Source organism: Streptopelia decaocto, assembly GCF_964273445.1.
Source record: "Streptopelia decaocto genome assembly, chromosome: 2".
Lineage (NCBI taxonomy): Eukaryota > Metazoa > Chordata > Aves > Columbiformes > Columbidae > Streptopelia > Streptopelia decaocto.
This window is the reverse complement of record NC_138655.1, coordinates 100,156,009-100,183,482: the sequence shown is the minus strand read 5'-3', so window position 1 is coordinate 100,183,482 and position 27,474 is coordinate 100,156,009. Positions and strand designations below refer to the sequence as shown.

The 27,474-nt window shown below is 36.6% G+C and overlaps 1 protein-coding gene across 4 annotated transcripts in view; it reads left to right on the top strand.

The window, feature by feature from the left end:
• The window catches only part of RECK (reversion inducing cysteine rich protein with kazal motifs), a 65,163-nt gene that overhangs the window by 14,479 nt on the left and 23,210 nt on the right, over positions 1-27,474 (top strand). The window contains exons 5-15 of one of the 4 annotated variants that reach the window (XM_082044842.1): positions 7,441-7,526; positions 9,891-9,938; positions 10,938-10,979; positions 12,590-12,667; positions 18,903-18,936; positions 19,781-19,978; positions 20,278-20,545; positions 21,971-22,150; positions 23,095-23,307; positions 24,060-24,196; positions 25,823-25,963. In XM_082044842.1, the coding sequence (XP_081900968.1) occupies positions 7,441-7,526; positions 9,891-9,938; positions 10,938-10,979; positions 12,590-12,667; positions 18,903-18,936; positions 19,781-19,978; positions 20,278-20,545; positions 21,971-22,150; positions 23,095-23,307; positions 24,060-24,196; positions 25,823-25,963 (1,425 nt within the window). Of the gene's footprint in view, positions 1-7,440; positions 7,527-9,890; positions 9,939-10,937; positions 10,980-12,589; positions 12,668-15,689; positions 15,847-18,902; positions 18,937-19,780; positions 19,979-20,277; positions 20,546-21,970; positions 22,151-23,094; positions 23,308-24,059; positions 24,197-25,822; positions 25,964-27,474 lie in introns of those variants that run through there. The other 3 variants (XM_082044843.1, XM_082044844.1, XM_082044845.1) reach the window with 3 other exon arrangements.

Here is a 27,474-nt window from a genome sequence, read left to right as displayed (position 1 = left end):
CACTTTTTCAATGGTGTTGTAAATCATGGTTTAGTCCTGTGGTAAGTTGTAGTATCCTAAGCTGGTACCCTGAACTTTGTACCTGCACAGAGCTCTGGTCTCTTTGCATTCTTCTTGCATGTGAAGTTATTGTGTTGATGTGAGCCTTTTAAAAAATTCTTTTAAGTATTCTTCAGTGATTCCATGCACTGTAGGATTTTGTAAATTAATGATGTGGTGTATATAGGATAGTATTATAGGGGAAGCTCTTATTCCTTTTCTGGGAAATCAATACAAGCTGAGTGCCTCTGTGAAATACCCGTTATGCTAGGGGATGCACCATGGGGAGCAAAGAGGAGGAGTTAGAAGTCTATGTGCAGTTGCAGGACTATGGTTTTATTGGGGTCACAGAGACATAGCAGGGAGGCTTCCGCAGCGGGAGTGCTGTGATGGACGGGTACAGGCAGGTGAGTGGGGCAGTTGTCATAAGAGTGTAACTGGCTAGGGGGGGGGCTCTGCCTGGGGATGGATGATGAGCCAGCTGAGAACGGCACATGGGCATAGTATGGGCATATCAACATATTAGCAAGCAATCCAACATGGGTTATGTTGTTGGTGTCAGCTTCAGACTGCCTGATTGGGAAGAAGTAGTAGATGAGACCTCCTTAATACAACTGGGAGAAGTCTCATGTCCACAGGCCCTGATGCTCATGGGCAACTACAATCACTTGAATGCCTTTTGAAGAGACAACACAGGAGGGCACAGGCAATCTACTCGTAAGAATCCCATGGGATATGGCCCTGGAGAGAAGAGGGATCCCAGATAGCTGATTGATTTTCAGGGATCACCCTGCCAATCTCCAGTTATGCATAATGGGGCTAGAAAAGCCAAGTCTATCTGGAGTTGATCCTGGTGAGGTTTGTGAAGAGCAGCCAGAAGACTGCTCTGTTTCTTTAACTACATCAGCAGCAAAAGGAAGAGTAGGGAAAGTGAGGATCTGCTGCTGAATGGGACAGGAAACCTGGTGACAAATTACTTTGAAAAGGCTAGGGCTGTCTTTGCCTCAGTCTTTACTGCTAAGAAGAGCATTCAGGAATGCCAGATCTCTGAGATCAGTGGTAATGTCTAGAGCAAGGAAGACTTGCACTTAATGGAGGATCAAGTTAGGTAACGCTTAAGCAGACTGAACACGTCTGTGGGACCTGATGGATTACCCTTATGAGGGCTGAGGGAGTGGCTTAATGTCATTGCAAGGTCACTCTCAGTCATCTTTGAAAGGTCATGGCTATTGAGAGAGGATACTGAGAACTGCAAGAAAGCAAATGTCACTTCTGCCTGTAGAAAGGGCAAGGAGGACCTGGGGAGCTAGAGGATAGTCAGTCACACCTCAGACCCTGGGAAGGTAATGAAGCAGATCTTCCCATGAACCACTTCCAAACTCATCAAGGACAAGAAGGTGATTGGTTATAGTCAGTATGGATTTATGAAGAAGAAATCATATTTAGCAATCTGATAACTGCTATGATTAGATGACTGGCTTGTTAGTTGAGGGGAGAGCAGTTTATGTTGTCTATCTCAACTTTGGTAAGGCTTTCAGCACAGCTTTTTTAACATCCTTATAGACAAACTGATGAAGTGTGTGCTGGGTAAGTGAACAGTGAAGGTGGATTGAAAACTGGCTGAACTGCTAGGCTCAAAGGTTTGTGAGAGGTGGCATAGAGTCCAGCTGGAGGCCAGTGTTCCAAACCTTGTTGCTGAGTCTAGTCCCATTTTAACATTTTCATTACTGATGAGACAAAGTGCACCCTCAGTGTATTTACAGAGGATTGTTGTGCTGCCATTCAGAGGGTTGTTGACAAGCTGGAGAAATAGGCAGACAGGAAACCTTATGAAGTTCCAAGAAAGGAAATGCAATGTCCTGCACCTGGTGAAGGCCTCATGCTCCACAACAAACAAGAGGCTGACCAGCTGGAAAGCAGCTTTGTAGAAACGTACCTGGGGATTCTGGGGGACAGCAAGTGCACCATGATCCAGCAATGTGCCCTTGTAGCAAAGAAGGCTAGCAGCACCCAGGCTGCATTAGGGAGAGTATTGCCAGCATATCAAGGGAGGTGATCCTTCCCTTTTACTCAGCATTGATGAGACCACATTGGGGATACTGTGTGCATTTCTGGGCGTCTCAGTACAAGAAAGATATTAACACATTGGAGCAAGTCCAGCAAAGAGCCAGTTTAAGGTGGTTAAGGGACTAGAACAAATATGAAGACAGGGTGAGAGCTAGGATTCTTTACCATTGTCAAGAAGAAAAAGCTGAGGGGTGTGGATCTTATCAATATGTATAATTATCTGATGGAAGTGTGGAAAGAAAATGGAGCCATGTTCTTCTCAGTGGTATCCAGTGTCTTGAGAAGAGGCAGTGAGCACAGACTGAACAACAGTAACTTCCATTTAAACATAGGAGAAAGCTTTTTTACTTTTACTTTTTACAAAGGATGACTGAACAGTGGGAGAGGTTGCTCAGAGGTTTTGGAGTCTCCATCTGTGGAGGTATTCAGAACTTTAAAACTTCAAAACTTCTCTCCCTCTCTCTCACTTCACCCCCGCCTCTGCCAGTATGACATGCCAGGCAGTTTAGTTAAGAGGTGGAAACCTGGTTTTCTTATGGGTTTCAGTGGCATCCTGTCATAACACAACATACGTGCTAAATAATTTGGGATTCTGCCTTATAATTTGCTGCTTGGTATGTCCTTCGTGTATTTTCATTACAGTTTGTGTTTTCTCCTCTTCCATTCCTTCCCTAGAGCAACTTGATATTGCTGATCTGTGTTAAATTTTGTAATTGTTTGATTTACCAGTAACTTCACCGTGATAGTTACCTTAAAATGTTAATATTCCCACAGCTGCCCATTGAGCTATGATTCTTTTTCACATTTGTTTCCATTTCCTTAAACCCATCATGGTGGTCTTCTATTAACTTTCTTTTATGGCTCATCCTCACAAAACAACATGAGTCTTTGCCAAGACAGTGTTGTAAGCCTTAAACACTTAGGACTAGATGTTCAGGAATGTAACTGTTCTCTGAAATAAAATTATTTTTCCATGTTTTCTGAAGGCAAATATCATTAGTTTGTCGGTGTTTGTTTATTAAATCCAATAGGCCTACGGAACATGTATTATTTTGGGTGACTTGTCTAGGAAGTTAAAGTTTATGACCATGCACACACAATACTGTTCAAGCAAATGCTTACAAAAGATGATTGAGTGATCCCTAGCTGGGAGGGGCAGGGTGGGCAGGAGCACAGAGGGGAGAGCAAACCTAGTAACCTATAATTCTAGGTGATACCTATGTTCTGATTTTAAGCTTTAGCTTTTTCTGTAAGCAGACTGTAGAAGACTTCAAAGAGACAACAGAATTTTGACGTGGGCTTTCTTGCACTCTTCTTGACACATGCAAGTCTTGAACATGACAGCCTAGTTGTTTTTCACTTATGTTTCCATCTTCCTTTTTGTTTTCCTCCCCATTTTCCTTGGGATCACAGTGATCCAGCATTTCTCAGATATTTTCAGAATGTAGAACGTTTCTCTCATCAAAAAATGAAAGGTGACATTCTAACTTTTCATGTTTATGCAGCTTTTAACCTCTGTTTATAACTTCAGTACTTCAATTATTGTGGAGACTGCAGCAAAATGTTTATAGTAAGGAAAAAATGTGCATGTGCTGTAAATCATATCACTAATGTGATGTGGCTTCTAGAAACTTTTTGGAGATGATGTGGGACAAGAGCCTGTGTTACACAGCCAGCTGATCTTTTATAGTTCAGGGATCTGTCTTGTACTTCTGTCAGTTAATTTGGTGAAAAATCAGACTGTGGACTCCAATCAATTAATTGTGCACTGAAGGTGTATATTAATCTATAAATGCATGCATTTTAATTGCCTTGACTACACAATTAATTTATAAGTTGCTGTATTAAAATTGCAGCTCAGCGCTTTTTGAACACGTGACATCAGTTTAATTTTCCACAAGTTTGTCTGCTACTACTAAATATTGTGAGGAGAGAGCTACTTGCCAAGAAGGTACTAACTTTGGCTGAAACTTATCAGCATTCTTAATTTGTCATGTATTTGTAGCTTGCTTCATTCTTTTAGTACAGTTTAGTTCCAGTAAAAGTATGTCTGAAAACCACAGGTTCCATATTGCACAAAATAAGGATGCTTGACTGTTCAGTGATGATTCACTGGTGACTGTCCAGTGTTGACATTGCTGCTAAAGCTGTGCACCTGTATTAATCATGTGTTTCTCCTGGATATAGCTAGTTATTTGTTGAGGCTTTTGACTGTGGGGTGACAACAAAACCCTGGCAGATGTATTGTTAATCTCCTCTCCTCTTTCCCTTCTCACTTCAGTCCCTCCCTCTCCCCTCTTCCCACTAAGGACAGGTGATCAGGAGGAAAAGAAGGACAGAGAGAAGAGAGTTGGAAAAATTAAAAATGTTTTACTAATGCTACTAATAAGAATAGAGAAAACAATACAAAATATACAAAACCAGTCTTGAAAGTCCCAGCAACTGCAGAGCCGGTACCCAAAGTCCTGGATTGGACTCTGCAGCCAACCGGAGCTGGATTCAGTCTATCACTAGGCCTCAGTTCGCAGGGACGACTAGCAAGGTCTTCTCCTAATGTCGGCCATAAGCACAAGGGGATGAGATCCTTGTGATCTCCCACTTTATATGAAGTATTCACGTGAATGGGATGTTATACTCAATTGGTGAGTTTCTTGGTCACCTGCTTCTCGTTGCCCTTCTCGCGAGAGGTGCTTATTAATAACTTCTCATTCCATTGCTATGTTTACCAAAACATGTGTCTGGTTCTCCAGGAAAATGCAGCTAATATGAAGGCTTTAGCTGACAGGCAAATTCACTAAAAGAGAAATGTGTTTTTAACAAAACCAGGACATTATTGCAGCAGAGATTACTAGATATCTTGTTTTCATATTGCACATGATATTTCTTCTGCATTTTTTTAGATTGCTTATGCCTTACAATATCAATCCTACTAATAAATATTCTACCAAACTTTACCGTTTTGATTGAAAGGAGTCTGTGTATAGGTCCATATATGTAAGTTATGCAGAAACAACTATTACGTTATTTTAGGCCTAAAGTAAAATGTAGCGGGTAGTTGATTTGGCAATTAACAGGATATGCATTAATAGTTAAATGTGTGTGCATGACTTCCATGTAGGCTTTTGAAATTAGTTTAAAACAATGCATCAAATAGTGAATTTTTGAACATCAATTACAAACTACTGGTGTGTGCACAAGAGCCATCTCTTTTAATACTTTCAGAAAGGTGCTTGATCCATGAAAAACTAATTCTATACCCTAATTATGGAAGTGGAAGGTGAGCTGAATCTACAGTTGTTCTTGGCCTTCAGGGCTGCTTAGAACTAGTTTGAATTGGAAAGGTAAGCCAATACTCTGAATAGATGTAAAGAGGATTTGGACAGTCTCCAAAAAGACAGGTTAATCATGGGCCCACAGTGCTGCCCAGGAGGTCTGGACCATCCTGATGGCAGACGGCCACTTCAGACTGACAAAATGTGGGCTGCAACCAACAGCTGTTCTTCACCTTTGCCTCTTGGCTCCCTCCACCTGCTTTGCATTCCTGCTACCTTGCTTATGTCAAGCATTAAGATTTTAATAAATGTAATTTATATTTTAATTTTCTGGGAAAATACGTTAATTTAGCTGAAGATTTTTTTTCTCCTCCTTTATAAATTCACTACTATTTGTTTTCTTAATCTGCCCATCAGAATGTCATGAAAGACTGATTCTGGTAAGACTTTCTATGCCACCTGTGTTTGTAAAGCCAACAAAGTGTATTTTAAAGGCAGTTTTGTTCATGAGAGATACATGAAATAAATATTTTGCATTGATGGCAATGATTTGTATTGACTTTTTTCCCAGTATTTTCTTGACATTTGAATTTAAGCTCACTGGTCTCATTCCTAGCTCTTTTACTTCCTTTTTTTAAAGTTGGACATCTGATGTGACTTTTCTGAAAATACTTGAGAGCATTTTTTTAAATTAAGTGGTTAATTCTTTTACTTTATACTTTTCATTTCTACATACAGAATTTAATTTGTACATGCCCTAAGATATTGCTTTATTTTTAAAATATTCATAACAAAAATGAGTGGTTTATTCAGGTAAATAATTCCACCCTTCTCACTAAGAAAAAGGTGTAACAAATTTGCCACAGCTGTTGGGTACCTGTGTAGGTTTAACTTTCCCTTTAATTATTTCTATCTTTGAAGTTATGTGAGAAATAGACACAGAAATGCATTCTTTTATTTCATTTCTAATCTCTTGAAAACATAGAAAATCTATATTTGTTAATAGATCGAGAGGATGAAACAACTTATTGCAGCAATTTGCTTTTCTATAACTTTATGGTAAGAAATTAAGATAATGAAACAAATGGAAAAAGAGAGGCAGGGAGATGTGAAACTTTTGTTGCAGGTGATTCTGGATATGAAACCACATTATTGAGGGGGATAAACTGCAGAGGAAGTGTTGTGGTTAACCCCAGTAGGCAGCTAAACCCCACACAGCCACTCGGTCCTTCACTCACCAATGGGATAGGGGGGAGTATCGGAAGGGTAACAGTGAGAAAACTCATGGCTTGCAATAAACAATGTAATAATTACAAAAATGGAAGAAGGAAAAAGGTTGGGAAAACAAAACAAAACAAACAAACAAAAATAAAAACAAGTGATGCAAAAGAAAACAATTGCTCCCAACCAACCAACCAGTGCCCAGCCAGTCCCCCAGCACGGCAACCCCCACCTCCCGGTTTTATTGCTGAGCATGATGTGATATGGTTTGGGATACCCCTTTGGTCAGCTGGAGTCAGCTATCCCAGCTGTGTCCTCCCAGCTCTGGTGAAGAAATTTAAGTCCATCCTGAACAAAACCAGTATAGGAAGATTGAAGAAAAAGTAAGAAACATATTCTGCATTGACAGAGTTGGTAGAAGAATATGCTGTTGAAACCAACAAGAGCACATGTCTGTGGGAGATAATGTTGTTAATTCTAATGAGTTTTTTTTTCCTCTTGGCTTATATTTCAGATTAGATTAATCAAATTATCAAACTCTGATACTTCCTGTGAACATAAAAATTAGTTTGCATAAAGCACATTTACACTTAGTTTGTAGAAGGTACTTTATAGTTGCTAAATTCAGCATTTATTAAGGCACATACTTGCCCTTTTCTTGCTTTCAAGTTGGTTGGGAATTATTTCGAAAATTCCAATAAAATATAATCTGTTAATAGACTTCTTGAATGAGAACAGAATTATAAAATTTGAAATGTAGCTGACTCATGGGAAGGGAAAGGAAAATGATGGCATAGTTTCTCTTTCTACTGTAATATGTAATGTCATCTTATTTTCAAAGGAGTTTTGAAGAAGTCTGATGGGTGGGTTGGTTTAGGTTGCTGCGAGCTAGCTATTGCTGTGGAATGTCGTCAAGCATGTAAACAGGTAAGGCTTTCTAATAGTTTTTCTATGGTTAATATCAAATTATGTCATGTTGAATTAATTTATGTATTACTGTTTATGAACTTCCGTCTTAGTGCATTTTTTTTACATCAAAATTAAATTATCTCATGAACTCTTTTTAAAATTGCAAAATATGTCTAGATACTTCCCAGGAAGTACTACTGGTGATAAATGCCAGCAACCAAATTAAAAAAAAAAAAAACAAAACAAAAACCCAAACGAAGAATTTATGTTTTTAAAGTGAATTTTCAGTAAAAAAGTCGAAGTTCAAGTCTACCAAGCTGAATACCTAGATTTAAAAAAGTGCTGGATTTTGGAGGGGGGATTTTTTTGGATACTTATTTTCAACTCTGCTGTAGGACTAGACTGCTTCCTATGACTTGATGAGCCTGAAGAAGAAATTTTAAGAATTTAGGGTTAGCTGTGTTCTTTTTGTACATTCTGATGCCACATATAACTGCTCAGTAATGAAGATACAGTTAAGATGAAATCGGATGGTGTTTATTACTTTGATGCTGTGGAAGTCGCAGTGTGAGAGCTGGTGAGCTGGCTGCTGGTGCATCCTTCCACCGCTGCACTTGGCAAATGGAGCTAATCCACTTAGTTTTGATTTGCAAACAATAGGCACGTGATTATTGCCAATACACTCTAGTATTTTACTTCGTAGTAATTTGTTGACTGAATCCATAAAGATTCTGCAGCTCTTTTTGGTTATGCTATATTTAGTTTCTTGATTTTTTTTTTTTTTTTTTTTGGTCACAATCTCTACGTGAAAGTCATTATTTTAAAATAACGCTGAGTGGAAGGCAACATGTAGCTGTTTTGACACTCTCTTTTTTGTTGCAGTGTAATGTTTAGTGAGGCAATATTGTGGTTACAGCTGCAAATAGATTTTTGTGCCTCTTTAAAGACGTTTTTGTTCATCAGATGGAAGAAAGTTGGTTTTGGTGTTACAATATCACTATTTTTGTCAAATGACAATTTTAAGCATAGTACATAAATTTAGCGGTTACCTTTTTATTAAAAATCTGTGAAATATGTTGTGTTTTGGTTTTGTTTCTTTTTTTCTTTTCCAAATATATGCTTGTGACCATAAAAACATCTTCAAAGTCAAAGAGCATATAATTATTAGTCACCATCCTTGTAACTCAGTTCTGGAAAACAGATGTACGTAATATTCACTGTAGTATCTTGCACGTTACCTGTGTAATCTTAATCTTGGACCAGCCACCTACTGCAAATTGTTGTCATGCAAAAAAAAAAAAAAAAGGCAACCTAAAAAAAAGCATATAGTTTGACCTACTTGACAAGAGATGAGCAGTGAGTACACAAATGTGAGTAGTGTGGAAAAGAGATGAGGACTGAGTAAACAAATGGTACTTCTGACCTTCTGACAAGAAGATACATCTATCTTTTTCCAAATGCATTCCTTATCAAAGTTTTCAAACTTATCCTAAGTATTTTCAAGAGCTGATAAAAACACTTCCATTTATTGCAGTGTTCTATAAAATTCTCTTAATTTTATCTTATGATGGTTATATAATTTCTCATTATTCTCCGATTCAGATGCTGTTGGGTTTGATAGCAGACTCTGCTATGTCATAATCTTGCCTATATTCTGTATTTAAGCTGACTCCTGTTGATAGGTTTCACATTATTGTCATTTAAATGAAAATATAGATACTTGTCAAATGTTAGGGATAATGGGAAATATTTGGATTTTAATTTTGATTCTTGAAACTTGAGGGGGTTTGGGAGGCATTTTGATGTGATATGATAGGTCCAAGGTCAGACTTTACCCTGGTATTTTAAATTATTGGAGGGAGAAATAACTAATGTTAGTAGTAACAATAATTTTGAATATCTGTCATCTGAAAAAGTAGCAAAAGGTACTCTACAGTAAAAACTGACCTGTAGTTTTTAACGGAGAATTTCTACTACTCAGTTTGACAATAGGAACTGTAGGACTGTGTATACAAGAGGGAGGAGAAGGGAAAGAAGCACGTAAAATGGTGCTGAGCATGCAAAATGGGGAAATTTTTATGCTCAAGTTCTTCCATTTCCTGAATGTTTTCTGTATTCTGCTCTATGTTGCAAACCTTTCACAAAAATAAAGTTGCTTTGTGTGCTTCCAGTATTAGCTAATTTGGTGCAGAAATACAAGGTTTTGTTTTTTAGTTAAATGTATTACTGACAGTCATGGATTCTGCTTTGTTTCTTTTTTTTTTTTTTCTTAAAGCTTTACATGGATTCTTTAGGTTCTTAAAAAGGAACATTTAAATAGGTTGTGAATCCATGGTTATCACAATTAATATAAAGGCAGAAACAAATTTCTCTGTCTTGCAGGCTTCTGCAAAGAATGATGTTTTAAAGGTCTGCAGGAAGGAATATGAGGTATGTATATACATGTCTGGATGTATCTTATTAAAAATCAACTGTTTTATAAATTCTCTAAAAATATCTTGTAGAAGAGAGAAGGTCCAGTCTTATAACTGCATTTCTGGATATGCTTATTTTCATCCAAATGTAAATTAACTCTCTACAGTGTTTTTTGTTTTTTTTTTTTAAGTACAGTCATGTTCTGTAAAAACGGCTTGTCTTGTTTTAGATTTGCATATACCTTAATTTGAATTAAAAAGATGCAATTTTCAAAATGGGAACATGGATTCCAAGCAAGTTTGTTTCATAGGAGTTCTGGTAAAAGTTGGCATTCATTGTGAGCATTCATTCTGTCAGAAACATTTCAGCTTCTATAGTGGGAGAATCAGCTGAAGAAATAAACTCAGGAAATAATAACTTCTAAGTATCCTGTCCTAATGTAAATAATTTCAAATGAATTTTTTTGTACCATCAGTGAAACTATGAATGCTTGCAATTATTTTTACTGTTCTGCTCTTAAAATTAATCATCAAGATATTTTCAGAAATCTGCCTATATTCTTTTTAACACATCTTATAGAAATGGTATTCTGTTAGGACTTCTTTCCTTTAATCTGTTTCTTAATTAAAAGCCATATTCTTTCGCCTCCCTTTCATCTTTTTGCCTCCTGCCTTGAATTAGGTAGTCCTGCATAAATCCTGCTCATAATCAAAAGTTAAGGATATTGGACAATTCTCCTGATTTGGGCAGTATTGTAGCAGGTTTCCTATGTTTTCTGGGAAACATTATTTTTTTCCCCTATGATCCTTTTATCTAAATAATCTACAGAGCATTTTCCGTAGACTCTTCACTGTTGAAGTTACCATAGCGTGTTCTCTTAAAAATGAATTTTCACTTTAAGTCGTTCTGTCTACTCTCATGCTATGATATGCTATACTGTCAACATCTGTAAACTTCTCCTCTGTTATGCTGGTCTGTTTCCTTCTTTTTTTCTGGATTTCTGCATTGCTGTAGGAGGTGGGCCAATATGGGTTGAAGGAGAACAAGAGAGGAAAGGTAAGAGATTAAAGAATGACTACAAAATGGTGATAGTCATCTTATTTACTTTTCCTAGTTCTTATTTTTCCAGTTTTTATCTGGAATTTTGGAAAGTGGGTCCCTGAGTCTTATTCAAGAATGATCTTGCTGTTATTGTACCTTAACTCTATCTGTGCAACACTGAAGGAGGGAGAAGAATGATGGAAGAAGGAATCAGTTTTCTGGTTGGTCAAAAAGGAAGGAGAACTTTTTAAATGAGCACTAAGAGTAGTAGATACTGATACTGTGTTAGGGATGGAAATTAAGTATCTGATGTGGTAGATCTTCAGTTTTTACAGAATTCTGTATGACAATGTTTTTTCCTGTACATCTAGGCTTACAGGTACTGATAAGAAATAGTACTTCCAATGCTCTCAAGAGGCCCATTGGTTATATAAAATTCAAGGGACTTTTGCCTAAGATAGGAGATTAAAAAAAATACTTCTGGAGAGAAACCTGCACTCTTCACACCCTAGTCATTCTTTCTATTTAAAAAAAAAAAAAAAAATAAATCTTGCTGTGTTGGTGACTGCGTCTTGCTCCATCTGTAGTCTGTAAGTAGCTTCTGTGACTGGTAACGTGCTTTGTACTCAGTTGGATTGGCTGGGGAAGAAACTGAACGGAGTGGCTAGTTAAAACCGAAAGAGATTACATATGATCAGAAACAGCCTGTGAATCACATAAATGCGATGTCATACACACTGTGTTTGCCTTTGTGTTTAAGAATTTTTACTTCATTCACTTAAAATGGGGATCCAATTTGAGAATTAGTGTGTAATATAGATCATAGTGCTTGTTCATCAGCTCTCTAGTCTGTCTGTTATTGAGGCATTGAATATGTAAGTACATGACATGTAAGTAAAAACTAGCTGAATTTACAATATAAAAGTATAATTCCCTTTTTGTGAACACTCTCATAGCTTACCAACTTTCATAGCTTACTTACATACTCACATAAGGATTTCCCAGAGGATTTCCACAAGCTTCTTACAGTAATTGGCTAACCTGTGCATAGTACTCCTCTGTAATTCTTTGAGATTAGGGAAGCAACTTCATGAGTTACCCTTCAGCTTCCCACTGAAGCATGAAGAATGAGGTAAGTCTTCAAGGGTAGGACATAGGGTTCAGAGCAGTGATTAAAAACCTGAACTCCAAGCAGGGAGGTAGTTTGCAAAGTGGAGTCTTAGGTTATACAGTAGCAGAATCACAACAGCATTGATGTGACAGCTTTTCACAGGATTAATTGAAGGTGCTTTTTCTGCTGATCTGTTGGATTACTTTTACTGTAAATATTTATCAAGCTTGTGATTCTTCTAATTTGGAGATTTTACACATTTTAGAAATAAATCATGTTGTAATAAACTATTCATTTTTGATCAGTGCATTGAAGATTGTGAGTCGTATTAAGCATATTTATTTTCAAGTGGCACTGCATACAGAAATGAAAAAATTTAACACAACTTGCTGAGTATTTTTAGTGTTACTGAAATGTACTTTATTTGCCTTCTTTTGAACGTTTATTCTGGCAGTTCTTTTCCCCATCTTCTGCTTCTCAGATACTCATTTTGCCATCTTCATTTTTTCTCTAGTTCTATGCATCTCAACTCTTATCTGTCATTACTTCTTCCAGCTTTCTGCTATCCTGTTCACCTTGCTCTAAAAAGAAGGTAGGTAATAGTCAAATGAATAAGAATGAAATGGAGAGTGTATGGATTGTATTTGGGATTTTCTGATAAAAGTTTTGTGTAAAGTTGAGGTTAATTTCTTGAAAAGACTGCATGGACTACATGTTTGGAGGAGTGTCTGAAAACAGTTTATAAAGCTTGAAATAAGCTGCAAAAGCTTTATTGCATTTAAGGTCACTTTTCTTTCTTCTGTGCAAGGAAAGGGTAGTACTAAAATTGCCATTAGATTGCAGTTCTTGAGTCTCTACACTGCATACTGTGAGTTCACGTCTTTGCACATTAAGAAGTCGATTTCTTATTTCATGTGTACTAAATAAGACATTCAGACTTCTCTAGTTAATTGGCATAATGAGATCTTTGCAGCAGCTCAGTGCCATTAACATCTGCCATGCAGTCAAAATATAATTGGAAATGTTGACAATTATTTAGCTTCTGCTCTTAAAACTATTTTTGACACACGGTAGTACATGCTTTTGATGTCCCTGGGCTGTTTAAAGGTATTTTTGCTCTCACAGGTTTGAGCACTGTTTATTTTAATGTGACTGTGCTTTCTTACAGTTTTTAAATGCAGAATCTTCAAATACAGCGCCTGCAGTTTCACGTGCTGTAATAGGGATTCAGAAAAGTGTTCACTGTGCTACACTATTGGCTTTATTTTCTAGGGTCATACAGTCCTGCTTTACACAGAGGTTTAGTAAATGCTGGCTACTAATTGACCTTTCTGAAAAATGCAGTCAGCAAATTTTAGTTCTTGTCTAATAGTTTGTGCAGATCACACAGAGACAATAGATTATAACTCAAGGAGCTGTTTAGAACAACGTTCACGAAAAGGTTCCAGAACAGTTTTAATGAACTGCTAAGGCATAGGGCTGTGTGTGGCCTCTGTAAATACTACTTAATGAATTCGGGGTGGTCTCTGACCATATACTACACATTGCAGATACTATTATTGTCATCTTACTTTCTGGTGCTTTTTGTCTCTATTTTCTACTGTTCAAAGAAGGTTGATAGAATACTCAGTGATCTTCCCAAAATTTAAGTTTCAGTTATTTTTGTTCTACCTGACTGTACAAGTGTTCTCACTTCTTTACTGGTTTATGTAATTGAGGAAAATCTTGGCTTTATTTGTTAATTTAAAGTTAACAGATGTGCAACATCATTTGAAACTTCAGCTGACTCCACTAAACCTCAGTGTGTTGCCTTCTGACTTTATCTTCTGTTGATAAATTTAAAGATTAAATTAAGTCAAGGAGAGATTAACAGGACTTTCATTGCTGTTCTCAGAGCAAAGCATTTTGTTTCCTAGTGTATTTGTAATACTTCTAAATTAAGATGGCCTTAATTGGATAGGATCTATATTCAAATATTTAACATCATTAAGTTGCCCAAGATAAGAGTACTAAACTTATTTTTCTGCCAGAGTTAGCAAAATACAGATACCATGATAATTTTTAGGGAGGAAAATAATCTTTGGTTTTTAGCAAAATACTCTTAATTTCTGGTGTGAAAGAACCGCTTTGCTGTCACTTTTCACTCAAGACACAAGAAGCAGCCATTTAGAAAAAATGCACTTACAACATAAAAACCTTCCTCAAAATGCAGAAGACTTCTTCCTTTCGCAAAATGTTCTGTTCTGTTTCTGTTTGTGTGCATGCATTTTGGTTTTTGAGCCGTTACCTGCAGCTGATGAGCTCCAAAAAGAGCGAAACCAGTTAGGTCCTGCAGTACTGGCTACAATCTTTCTTCAGGGAGATTCTGGTGAGGAAGACTGGACAATGTTCTCTGCTGGATAAACTTCAGTTGCTTTTTTCAATTTCCATAACACCAAAAGATCTTCGAGACTGTTTTCTTTAAGGCATACATGGTTCTCCTGTGTGTATCTGCCTACCACTTTCCATTCCTTTGCTTACAGTCTCACTGGCTTTAATTGCCAGTTTCAGCAACATTTGGTTTTAAAAAAAAAGTCTGAAAGGGATTAATGTACAAGTAAAATCATTATGTTTGTGTTTTATACATTTCAATGTTGCCATCTTTGTTCTCTTTATATACAAATCAAAAATGGAATATCAAACTGTGTGTCTAAACAGTTGTACCTTTTTATACTCATTTTCACAGATTTTGATGACTTAGTTGTTCCTTTAAAAAGAACATCCTTTTCTGCTCTTTTTTTTTTTGTGGGCTTTGTTTTGTTTTTCCTTACCTACATATCTATTTTATCTTTAGCTTTGTTTTCTCTGTCTTTCTCTTCTGAGAGTTAGCTAGCAGATTCAGAAGGAAGCTCGAGTGAGCAGAAAAGCTGATAATTCCTTAAATATGAGTGCTGATTTACTAGAGATGGACATTAACACTGTGTTCTGTAATGAAGTTATGGTTAGTAATTCAAATCAGACTGTCTAACGCTGTTATCAGCTTTATTTACAAGCAGGTGACTACACACTACTTTTTGTTTTCCTTAAAGATTCTCTCATGTCTGTATAGCTACACTCCCCACCTGTGTACCTGTACTTTCTGGGAAACTGAACAATTACCCAGACCTACACAAAGAGCAAAGTCAGCACCCAAGTTAGCACTACAGGCACACCAGTTTCGTGAAATAGGGTGGGTTGCTTTAAGAACTCAGTGCAGTTGAAGCTCTTCCCGTTCCTTCCTGCACCTGCCCATTCTCCACACACATTCCCTCCCACTGGTAGCCATACAAATATACTACTTCTTACCTTACCCTGCATCTGGCAGCTCCTTCTAAAAGATGACATCTAAAAGACCTATTCTATTCTATTCTATTCTATTCTATTCTATTCTATTCTATTCTATTCTATTCTATTCTATTCTATTCTATTCTATTCTATTCTATTCTATTCTATTCTATTCTACATAGTATTATACCTGTTGAAATCGCTGATTTAAATTCCTAGGAGATGAGAAAAAGGAGTTTTCAACAGGATCACTGAGAAAAATCAGGTCATGAGATGATGATTAGTGCCAGAGCTGGTGTAAAGGCACACACAAGACTATACAGCTGGGAACAGGGAGAGAAGAGTTGATAACAAGATGGAAAAGAGAAGACCACCTCATCTTAAGGAAAATATGAGGATTATTACAGTGATTCAGCAGTCTGTGGAACTATAGTTTCAAAGTACAGAAAGAAGAAGAGTTATTATCTGGTTAGGACATCCTGCTTGTGTAAAATCGGTGTATAAAATTGCTATAAGAAGATAATTTTGTCTCAACTTGAGCCCTTCTTAGAGGCAGAATATTGGTAGACATCATAATCTTCTCAACATTCTTCTCTGGTTTGTGTGTAGTTACAAGCTGCAATCTGAGCTAACAGGGCCAATGACACAGCTATCCCTGAACTCCTTTTGTAACACTCAAGTTACTTTTTTGTAACATTCAACTTCTAAATAACATGACAATTTTTAGCTGAGTTTATGTCATGATTCTTAAGCATGGCCAAATACTTTGGTATATCCAGGACAGACTTCAGCCTTTTCATGAACCTCTACTGTCTCAGTGCATTAACTAATAAAGTTACAGCGTTGCTTTCTACCTGGCTGGCTTGTATGCCAGTGCTTGATACAGGGTGGGCATGGAGAAGTCTAATTTGAGCACCTTCTGAGGACAGTAAGTTTTGGGTCAAACTGATGTTGTCTATGACAATTCCTGTCTGATAGTTGTTTCTTTTTTCGTAAGTGGAAGGTCCCAGAGAAACCAGATGGCCCCATTGAAACAGTGACTTTCTGGTAACTTTCTGGTAGCATTCTGGCAGAGACAGAATGTATGGTGCTGTAAATATGACATGGGCCTTTAGGCAGCAGTATAAATCAGTTCTTTAGAGATGTAGGATGGTGATTCTCTCTACATGTTCTGTTTCCCTGAGTTCTCTTGTCCTTCATCTGTGTTACATAGATGAATGGGGGACAGGATTTGCTTTGTGGGCAGTAAAAGGGAAAATCTGAAGTGGCTCAGATGAAAATGGGCTGCTGAGGAGTGTTGCTCCAAATTCATTCTCAGTCTCAGGGAAATTATACAGTGTCTGTGCTATTGGGAGAAAATATCTAAAATTTGGTAGAGGATATTAGAAGCATGAAAATAAAATGTCTGAGTTGTTACTGTGTGAGGTTTTGGCTGTTATTTTATATAAGGCAGACTTTTGAATTTTTGTATGAAGTGTTCTCAATAGATCCATGCTTTTATTCATGATGACTAAAATTATAAGTAGCTGGTGTTCATGGAAAACCAACTTAAATTTTCAAGTTAGATTTGTCTTTATTCTTTTAAGGTCATTTTAGGAGTGCCATATCTGCCGTGGTTTACCCATGGTTTAAATTAATTTCTGACTGTAAATAAAGTGGCACTGCTCCCTACAGTATTGGGACTGTCCTCTTTAAAATGTTGCATTTAACTATTAACATATATTATCCAAAAGATGATATAATTGTGAGACTGTAGAAAACAGGATTGTGGCACTGTGGTTTACATGGCATAAGGAATAATTGGCAAATTGGAACTTGTGATTTAAAATACAGCATTAAATAATATCATTGATGGCATGGTACAACCTGAAATATCAAGGCTTAATTCTTTTCAAATCTAAGTTAAAATGTGAGTTTTCCATGTTTTGGTATGGTAAATCATTCTTTTGGATCTTCAGATTTTCATCATGACTGTCTATGCAGACTAGTTTGAATGCTAATTCATGCATAGGGAACCAATCTGTGTTCTGAAGTGCTTATTCTTAAACAACAGAAAAGAGGATGAAGACAGCTATAGAAAAATAATATTTTTTAAAATAATCATGTTTTTACTTGGGTACTGACAAAACTTGCATGAGGAAAAAAAAAATTAAAAAGGGAAAGTGGGATTGTAGAATTCTCCATTTCTTTAGTAGAATACATGTGCTTAATGAGTAGTGGAAGTCAGGTATGGAGGGGGTTCAAATTTCTCTTCTTTTTCACAATCATATTTTCAAGTCTTTGATACTTGGCAACTACATTTTGCAATTTCAACCTCATGACTTAATCTTTTCACAGAGTTCTGGAAAACTTCTGTGCAATACCTATTTTTTAAGAAGATACGTGTTTTTTCAGTGTGGGGAAGCCTGTGGTTGTTTTGGGCAAGAGTTCAGTAGTTGTGAGGAAGGTGATTCTGCCCCGTTCCTCTGCTCTGGTGGAACTCCACCTGGAGTACTGCATCCAGCTCTGGAGCCCTCAGTACAGGAAAGAAAGACATGGACCTGTTGGAGAGGGTCTAGAGGAGGCCACCAAAATTATCAGAGGGTTGGAACACCTCTGCTATGAGGACAGACTGAGACACTTGAGGTTGTTCAGCCTGGAGAAGACAAGGCTGTGGGGAGACCTTATTGTGGCCTTTCAGTACTTCCAAGGGGCCTATAAGAAAGATTGGGACAGACTTTTAGCGGGGCCTGTTGCGATAGGACAAGGGGTAATGGTTTTAAACTAAAGGAGGGGAGATTCAGGCTAGACATGGCGAAAAAATGTTTTATAATAAGGGTGGTGAAATACTGGAACAGGTTGCCCACAGAGGTGGTAAACACCCCATCCCTGGAAACATTCAAGGCCAGGCTGGACAGGGCTCTGAGCAACCTGATCTAGTTGAAGATGTCCCTGCTCAATGCAGGGGGGTTGGACTAGATGATCTTTGAAGGTCCTTTCTAACCCAAACTATTCCATGATTGTTTTGCGGATTAGAGTCCTCTGAAACAAAACAGCAGGGTGTATATGTTTCTCTTCTTCTGCCATTTAGCATGTTATATATCCCCCAACCGTGCCTTTTCGGCAGCAGTTCGAGGAAGCTGATAGCATGCTTTAGCTTTTAAGGTATAGTGTTGAGTTAGTTGAGATTTTCTGCTTGCATGTGTGCATCTGTGCAGAGTTCTTTTTTCCGTAGAATCTTTAAAATTATTTTATTAGAAAAAAAAATAATGGGACATCCTATTATAGCATGCTGTTTCTAAATCAGTCCAGGAAAGTCTTCCTATTTATTTTCTTGAATATTTATCTGTTTTATTATGAGTACACGCGGAACTCTGATGACCCTGATCTTTTAATTTATCTATAGTGGTTTAGTTTTAATCCAATCTGATAGGAACAAGTAATAACAAAGATGGATTTATTAGCTCAGTATAAGAAATTACTGGATACTTAAGTATTTATTTGCAGTTTTCTGGCTTATAATGCTGTTTTTGTTTTGATTTCAGAATGCTCTCTTTAGTTGTATTAACAGAAATGAAAGTAAGTATGTAATGAATAGTTGGTCTTTTTTGTTTTTCTTTTATATCGTTCTATCCTTATTTTTCTAAAATGTAGGTAAATTCCGTAGGTGTACATAGGCACAAATCACATGGATTCAGTTCCATAGAAGGATAAACCACCTGCGTGAATTTTCTTGCTCAAGTGATAAGTGGCAGTTCATATAATTTATATCAGTTTTTAATTTGTGTATCTATATTTGTTTTTTTCTGTCCTATTTTGATGACTCCTTAGAAGCTAATTTTTCCTTTTGTTTTGTTCGTTTGATCAGTGTTAAGTAACAAATGCATAGATGAAATCTTTCACCAGGCAAGTGTTTTGTTGCCTGATGTCTATATAAAATGAAATCAGTGTCTCAGAATGAATTGCAGTGAAAGTACCAAATGTGAATCATGATAGCATCTGTCTTCTTTTGAATGACTTTTAAGAGACTACTCTCATATTTATTTGTTTACTATTAATGTTTGTCTAATAATTCAATTATAGGACATCTGGTTACCTTAAATAAGGACAAAACGGCTGAAGATAAAATTCAGCTAGCTTGCTGGTGTCTTAAAAGTTGATTTCAACACAGCTTTAGGGACTTTTTTTTTCCAGCCAAAGAAACAAGTGTAATTTGGCTGGTAACAAATATTCCTAGTCATTCTGTAGACAGATTATTTTAATAGACCATAGAAAAATTTCTTCATGTTTTTCACAGTAATACCTTGAGCATCATTGTGTGTGGTACAGACTTGATAATTTCTTCATTTCTCTGTGTAGGAACCCATTGATTTTCTGTTGCTGATTTTTTTTAAAATTATTTTTAATTTTTCTTTTCTCCCAGTGGGGTCAGTCTGTTGTAGTTATGCAGGTCATCATACGAACTGTCGGGAATATTGTCAAGCAATTTTTCGGACAGACTCTTCTCCAGGTCCTTCACAAATTAAAGCAGTTGAAAATTACTGTGCATCTGTTAGCCCTCAGCTTATACACTGTGTGAACAACTATACACAGTCATATCCAATGAGAAATCCTACAGACAGTAAGTATAAAAGACCCTTCTTTACTGAAATTTTTAATAAATACTGAAAATGTTTGACATTTTTTTTGCAATTTTTATATAAAATGTTATTGTATAAGTATATTGTGTAAATTGTATTAATTTATTTCTATATTATAATTGTAATTATATTAATTTCTATAATGATAACTTTTGTTTGTAGGTGCATTATTGATTTGTATTTATTTTTTTAATTCTACATATTGGTGGCATTTTTTTTTCCCCAGAGTTGTTTCTGTTTGCATTTAAAAGAAACAAAGTTATCTTCAATTTTTTAACAGGTTTGTATTGCTGTGATAGAGCAGAAGACTATGTGTGTCAGACTGCTTGTAAAAGAATTCTAATGTCAATGAAAACAGAGCTTGAAATTGTTGATGGACTTATAGAAGGCTGTAAAACAATGCCTCTCCCTCAGGACCCACTTTGGCAATGTTTTCTTGAGAGTTCAAGATCTGTTCACCCAGGAGTCACTGTGCACCCTCCACCTTCCACAGGCCTTGATGGAGCTAAGCTCCATTGCTGTTCAAAAGCAAATTCTTCCACATGTAGGTCAGTATCTCTCTACCCTCATTTACAATTGTGAAAATGGTTCAGAAGTTGTCTCATATCAGGCCTTTGCCTGAACCCTGCTATGTACATCAAATAAAGTGTTCTGTGTATTCTTAGAACAAATACAGGTTTAGGTAATCAGCTGGATGTCACATTCTGATCAATACTTAGTTTGTATCTCAAAAAATACTGTTCCGTAAGAAGAATCACATTTTTCTCACTTTTAGCAATGGCTTATAGCAGACACACCAAGTTGATGAAACCTGTACATTTCTTGTGGGCATAATATTGCAACATGATGAAGAGGCCTTAACTGGCTAAATAGAGCAAAAGGGACAGTAAACTGCACAAACTGAGGTACTGGGTTGCTGCATGTTAAAACCTTAGCAGTATTCCTTACTAGATGCTGTTCAGATATTTGTCAATAAAAAATAACTTAGGTTATTTAACAATTAAATAATGGAACAAACCATTCCAATATTTAAAAAAAAAAAAAAATCCGCCAATAGTTGCATGCTTGCAAATAACTGTAATTGGAGCATTTTTAGTTTAGAGTGGCTGTCTATCCACTTTAAAAGTAGAGCATTGTTGCATTTAAAATGCATCAATATCTCAAAATAAGTTCCAAACATTTATTTTTGAGCTGTTATTTCCTTTTGTGTCAAAGTTTCCAGTAACAAAACAACAGATCCCAAATGCGACAGAATCTTACAATGAGTTTAGTAGTAGAGTCCTTAGAACAACATAGCATAGGGCAGCTGATATAATACCTTTTAGTTGCTTACTTTGACAATGAGTTCTTAAAATGAGTTCTTTCATGTTTTTAATATGCAATAGATTTTAATAGTACAGTGAAGTTCCATACCTCCAGTTGAGATGGAAGGTGTGGGAACAGTTGTATTTTGTAGGATATTGCTCTGAGGAAAGTCGCTTGGGTATTGCTGGCACCAGGAAGCATCTCAAACACAAGCCACAAAGAGTACACCTATTTCCAACATCAAGGAAAAAGAAGAAATGTATTTTGCTTGTCAATCATTTCTGCAGGAGAAGGTGTGATTTGACGTCATCCATTATCATGTCAACCTAGATTTATTACAAGCAAAATTAGCTGTGATAGTTTTCACCTCAAAGTAATTAGTTCAGATTTCCAGATACTACATTTTTATTGGATATTGCACTTTAATATTCCAAATTATTTCAGTCTTACTAGCTTAAGATTTGCTAACATTCTTAGGCAAAACTGGAAAACAATGAAACTGGGTTATTTGCTTTGAGCACAACATTTGGATACTCTTGCAGACTTCGTGGGTGCTAGCATAATCTTCTACAGTGAGCGTAGGCTGTTGTGACCAATAAACAAATGAAAGGCTCTGTTATATCTGAATGACTGCTGTTCTTTTATTTTCTTCATCTATTTTTTTTCAGAGAGCTCTGCACTAAACTTTATAGCACCAGCTGGGGCAATTCACAGAGCTGGCAAGAATTTGATCGCTTTTGTGAGTATAATGCAGTAGAAGTTTCCATGTTGACCTGTTTAGCAGATGTACGAGAACCTTGTCAGCTGGGCTGTAGAAATCTTTCTTACTGCACTAATTTTAATAACAGGTAGGAGAGAGACACTGAATATTTTATAAAGGAATTCCTGTGTTCTGATTTAAAAAATAAAATGTGTTTCATGCTTATTTTGAGATTGTATGTAGCTCTCTTTCTGCAAATACTTCTTTAGATAAATTTAAAATAAATAGTTTTCTTGAGCATAAACTTTTGGAAACGTAGTTAACAACAGGCATAACAAAAATATACAAGAATAAAAGCTAACCATGAACTTGTAAAATGTCATAATGGATTAGCAACATATTCCTCTGGTTTACTCTATAGGCAAGTAAGCCACGATTACTGGAATGTTGTGTATTATAAATAAGGTAAAAATGGTTGTTACATTTACATGTTACTCTTTCTCAAAATTCTTTTCATTTCAGAGATACTTCTGTGTTTTTATACTCTGTAGGGCAAAATGCATTATTTGAAAGTGGTGTCTGAATTAGTAATTGTAAGGTTACAAATTGAATAGTTCGAGTTTTAAAAAAATGTTAGCTATTAGAGATCTCTAGATTTTCTTTGAGATGGTACACAGTGTCATGAATGTTATATGAGCAGTAGAATCACACATGTGATAGGTGGAGCCTGGGCAAATATAAAATATAAATCAACTTGCATTAGTGATTCACCAGGAAACATTCACAGAGATATTCGGGTTATCTAAGGTATTTGCTTTTAAGTCAACTTCAGGTAAGAAAAATTTAAGTGATATTTCATCTAAGATGTAGAGGTGAGAAGGGAGTTTCAGCCTTGAGTCTTAAAGAGCTTGCTTTCCTTAAAGAGAGAATTCAAATTGATTTTGATCACGCTTAACTGTGCAAGGCATTCATTTCTTTCATACTACAAAAGGCAAGCTATATTAAGGTTGTAGAATTCATATGGTGAAAGTTAAAATGTGTGTTGTTTTCTTTTTCTTGCATATGTGCCATATCTTAACTTCTTCTTTTAAGACCAACAGAACTTTTTAGGAGCTGCAATACTCAGTCAGACCAGGGAGCCATGAATGACATGAAGCTATGGGAAAAAGGGAGTATTAAGATGCCATTTATAAATATTCCCGTGCTTGATATTAGAAAATGCCAACCAGAAATGTGGAAGGCTATTGCCTGCTCACTTCAGATCAAACCTTGCCACAGCAAATCTAGAGGAAGTATTATCTGCAAGTAAGTACTGTGGGGCAAAAAAAAAAAACAGTTTAATGGTTTTGCTAAGGATTTTAATGAGAATTAGAAAGCTGCTGTAGGACTGTGTTTGACTTGTTAGCAAAACAGGGCAAGGCAAACATGGAAGGAACTGAGCTTGCATAGTTACCATTGCTTGAATCTCCATCACTGTAAATGGAAGATGCTTGCCTGTAAATGAGATGGATTTATATGTTTCCATTGTAAAGTTCATTTATTGTTGGGTTTTTTTGGCACTTTGTCATGTCTATGAAACCTTTCTTCTTTTTTGGTTTTGGAATCTACTGGTGATCTTCAGCAGTTAGAAAGGTCTGAAAAAAAACTAAGTTTATTTTTAAAAAAACAAATTTTGAAAGCAGGTGATAGAGTAGGAAAGAGACCAGGTAATAGTACAGGTAGTAAGACAGAGTTCAACCCATATTACACATTGGTGAATGAAAGAAATTCTTGGTCTTGAAAGATAGATGCATACAAAACCATAGAAAATAAAGATCATCAAGCACAAAGTAGAGGAAGAGTAGTGTAAGCAATAGTTCTTGTCTTCATGTCAAAAAGTTGTTCCTCCCCCTGCATGTAAAATGTAGCATATGCATATAGACATATAAAAATACCTTTTGAGGCAGAAGGCGTAAGTTGCGGATTCGGGGCAGGGAAGAACAGGGAAATCTTTTTCAGACAAGACCTTTCTTCTTCAAGTAGTGTTCATGAAGTTCTATTTCTTTATTTATCTGAAGATCAGATTGTGTGGAAATATTGAAGAAATGTGGAGATCATAGTAAATTCCCCGAAGGCCACTCAGCTGAAAGTATTTGTGAGCTCTTATCTCCAACAGATGACTTGGAGAACTGTATTCCTTTGGATACATACCTGAGTAAGTATCAACATACCTATGCAACAAAATTAGAAACTGAGATACTTTGAATGCTTGTAATTGCTTCTAATATTTTTCATTATTTCTTTTAGAGAAAATTGTATTAGATTTGAGACATTTTATTTAGCATATTAGAGAAAAATTGGATTTTTCCATTTTTTCATTACATTTTTGTGATTCTTTTTTTCTAGCATGTCTTATCCCTCAATGTGGAACACAGTTGTATTAGTAAAATTTCATCTTAGTTTTAGATTTTGCTCAACTGCATCTTTTTACATTGTTTTCCAAAACTGCTCTACCCTATTACTACTTCCTACTGCATACTTACTTCTGTAGGATTTAGACCTTTTTAGCTTTGTAGGACTTACCTGATTTAGACCTTCCAAAATAAGTTTTGATATTTCTTTATCAGGAACTCTGAAAATAGTAAAACTGTGGTTATTAAGAGCTGCAACTCAAAGCATGCCTCAGCAAATAAATTGTCCCAGAGAGATGGTGTACTGAAGCTTTGAGTGGTTCTTTCCATTTAGCTGCTGCTTTTCCATGTTCTCTTCCCTTAATCTTTGTTAAAGAATAGACTGCCTTAGCTTACTGAATTATTGGGCATGCTGCTTTTTGTAGAACTCGTTTAGAAACTGCTTATACAGAATTCTCTTAGCATAAGTAAGTTTGCATAGCATGACTTCTGCAAGGTGTGAACCTTTGAAACTTTCTGCTTTGTTAAGTAAAAAAGGCCTCAGAGTCTTCTAACTGTAGAAGATAAGGGGAGCTGCATCCTTGGAGTTAAGGGACAGAACTGTACCTAACAGGAGACAGAATAGAATGTTTTGGCTACTGTCAAGAACTTAGTTTCTCCAGCTGGAGGTGCAAAATAGCAACTGAAGGTCAGGGCTTTAATTGACAGTGCACCTGGCTAAAATGAAGAGATCCAAAGAAGAACAGGGAGACCCAAAACTCTGATTTTGCAGTTGGCCTGAGTGACACACAGGGGGTTGGGGCTTGGATTGTGGGGGTGTAATTGTCTAAGTTTTTTTCTGCTGAGGGTCTCTCTTCAGGAGGCACCCAGCTTCAGCTGCTCAACTTTACCTGCTCTTGCAGGTAAATTATTTATTTTAGAATAATTTCTGTAATCCATGCCTGAGTGCCTCCTACAGGAAACCTGGGGAAAAAGAACTTTCCTAACATCTTGTAACAGGAGAACTTTACTAGTCAGTTAAAGGAAAACAGAAACAAAAGTTTATCAGTGATTGCAAACTTGGTTAAATATCAAGTGTATTTTAAAACTCTGGTTAATTAGTCATTGACTATGGGACTTCTCTTGATTAAACTCTCAGTCATTGTCAGTTTGTAGTTTTGTCACGTAAAGAAAATTATTGGGGAAACAAATTAGCAAAAATATATTTTGGTTGTGAAGACCCATCTGAGACATTATTTCCAGGATTGAGGACTTTGAAATGAGTTAACTACCTTGTTACGTCAAGCTTCTACAGGTATAGCTAAAAAATAAAAAATATTTTACAGAATTGTCAAAAATATTATTTTGCTGAATGTAGGAAATGCCGAGCTTTACTGAAGAAAAGTAAACCATATTTAAATAAGTATAGATGCTGTATATTCTGTTTCCAGGCCCAAGTTCTTTAGGTAACATTGTAGAAGATGTTACACATCCCTGTAATCCGAATCCATGTGCAGCTAATCAGTTATGTGAAGTAAATAGAAAAGGATGTCAGTCTGGAGAACTGTGTCTTCCATATTTGTGTGTGCCAGGTAAGGGTTTTTGGACTTCTGTTTACCTGAGTTTTGCTTTTAAACATGTTACTGAGATTTTGCTGAGAGTTTTAAAGTAAATTGCTGATGTCCCAGAAGAACTATTATCATAATTATCTTGTGTTTTCACAATCTGTAGCCTCCCTTTTAGCTCTTTTCATTTCTCAATATGTTTCTATTTTTACTGTCCACCATAACATAATGTCTTATTAGAAGATATATCACTTATTTTGCATCAGAAGAAATACATGTCCATATATGGTCTCTAAGCAGCTTGCCTGCTATTTAAAATTACAAGCATGCAATACCACAAATACAGTGCAGCTTCTGCTGTAGCTTCTGCAGACGGCATGGTATGTATTTCTCTGTATTTCCATATGTTATTAGCCCTATCCACATCATTTTTCTTGCTCATGAAATGAATGGACATTGTGTCTTGCCTTGAAATTAATTAAAATTAGGCTGTCGGTCTTGGGGAGGACATTTTGAGAGCTCTGGGAAGGTGATCAAATGCAGCGTGCCTTGGGATGTGCATTTGCACTCTCAGCAGTTCTGGTGTTAAATTAAAGTTCAAGATGGTATCTTATATGTAATTATCCAAAATCCTTCTTCATAGGCCAGATAAACTTCTCAAAATCTCCCCAGCAGCTTATGAGTAACTAGTTCTGGTCTAAGTAAATTAACATCCAGATTTTTTTTTAAGAGCTTCACTGTTGCTGCTTCACTGGATTCAGAGTGCCCAGGTCAAGGGCTTTGGAAGGAGGTGGCATGGCTCTTAATTTATTTGCCTCTCCTTTCCTCTCTCTACTGCTTGATCTTGCAGCACTTATGCAGCATCTCTACACTTTAATGACTGACTGCCTGTGAGTTCATTGACTGGAGGAAAAAGGCAGAACCACAAGGTAGATTTAGCTCTGTGTTTCTCCTAGATCTGTATATAGACTTGCATTAGGGAGGAAAAAGACGCTGACTTTGGAAAACAACAGAAATAGGAATAAGGGATTTTGTGCTGCCTTATCCTTCCGTGAGACCCACGGTACTGATCCTCATTAAAGATAATGTCTGGAGATACAGCAGTACACAGCTGACTGAATTTGTGCCGCTGCTCCATTGAGTGATACTTTTAATGTAGATGCACCTCACTAGAAAGGCAATTGTGGTCATTTGAGAACTACATTTTTAGAATATAGGCATTGTCTAACTTCTGTTCCATGCATAAATGTGTGCTGACTGGGGAGAGAGATATGTGTAGAATGAGTTTCAGCTATCTAATTTTGAAATGGCAGGCTTGGATGGTGTTGATAGCAAGGGTCAAACCTACAAAAGGAGGTGAGAGACTGTATGATGTCCAGCTTCTACAGCCCCTTCATTGTTCCACCTTAGATGCCAGTAGCACTTGCTACAATTTTTCCCCTTCCTTTAAAGCGAAAGGAAACATTCAGTGATGTGAGGGATCACCTACGGTTCCTGAAGCAAAGAGGAAAGCTTGCATTTCGTGACTGCTTGGACAC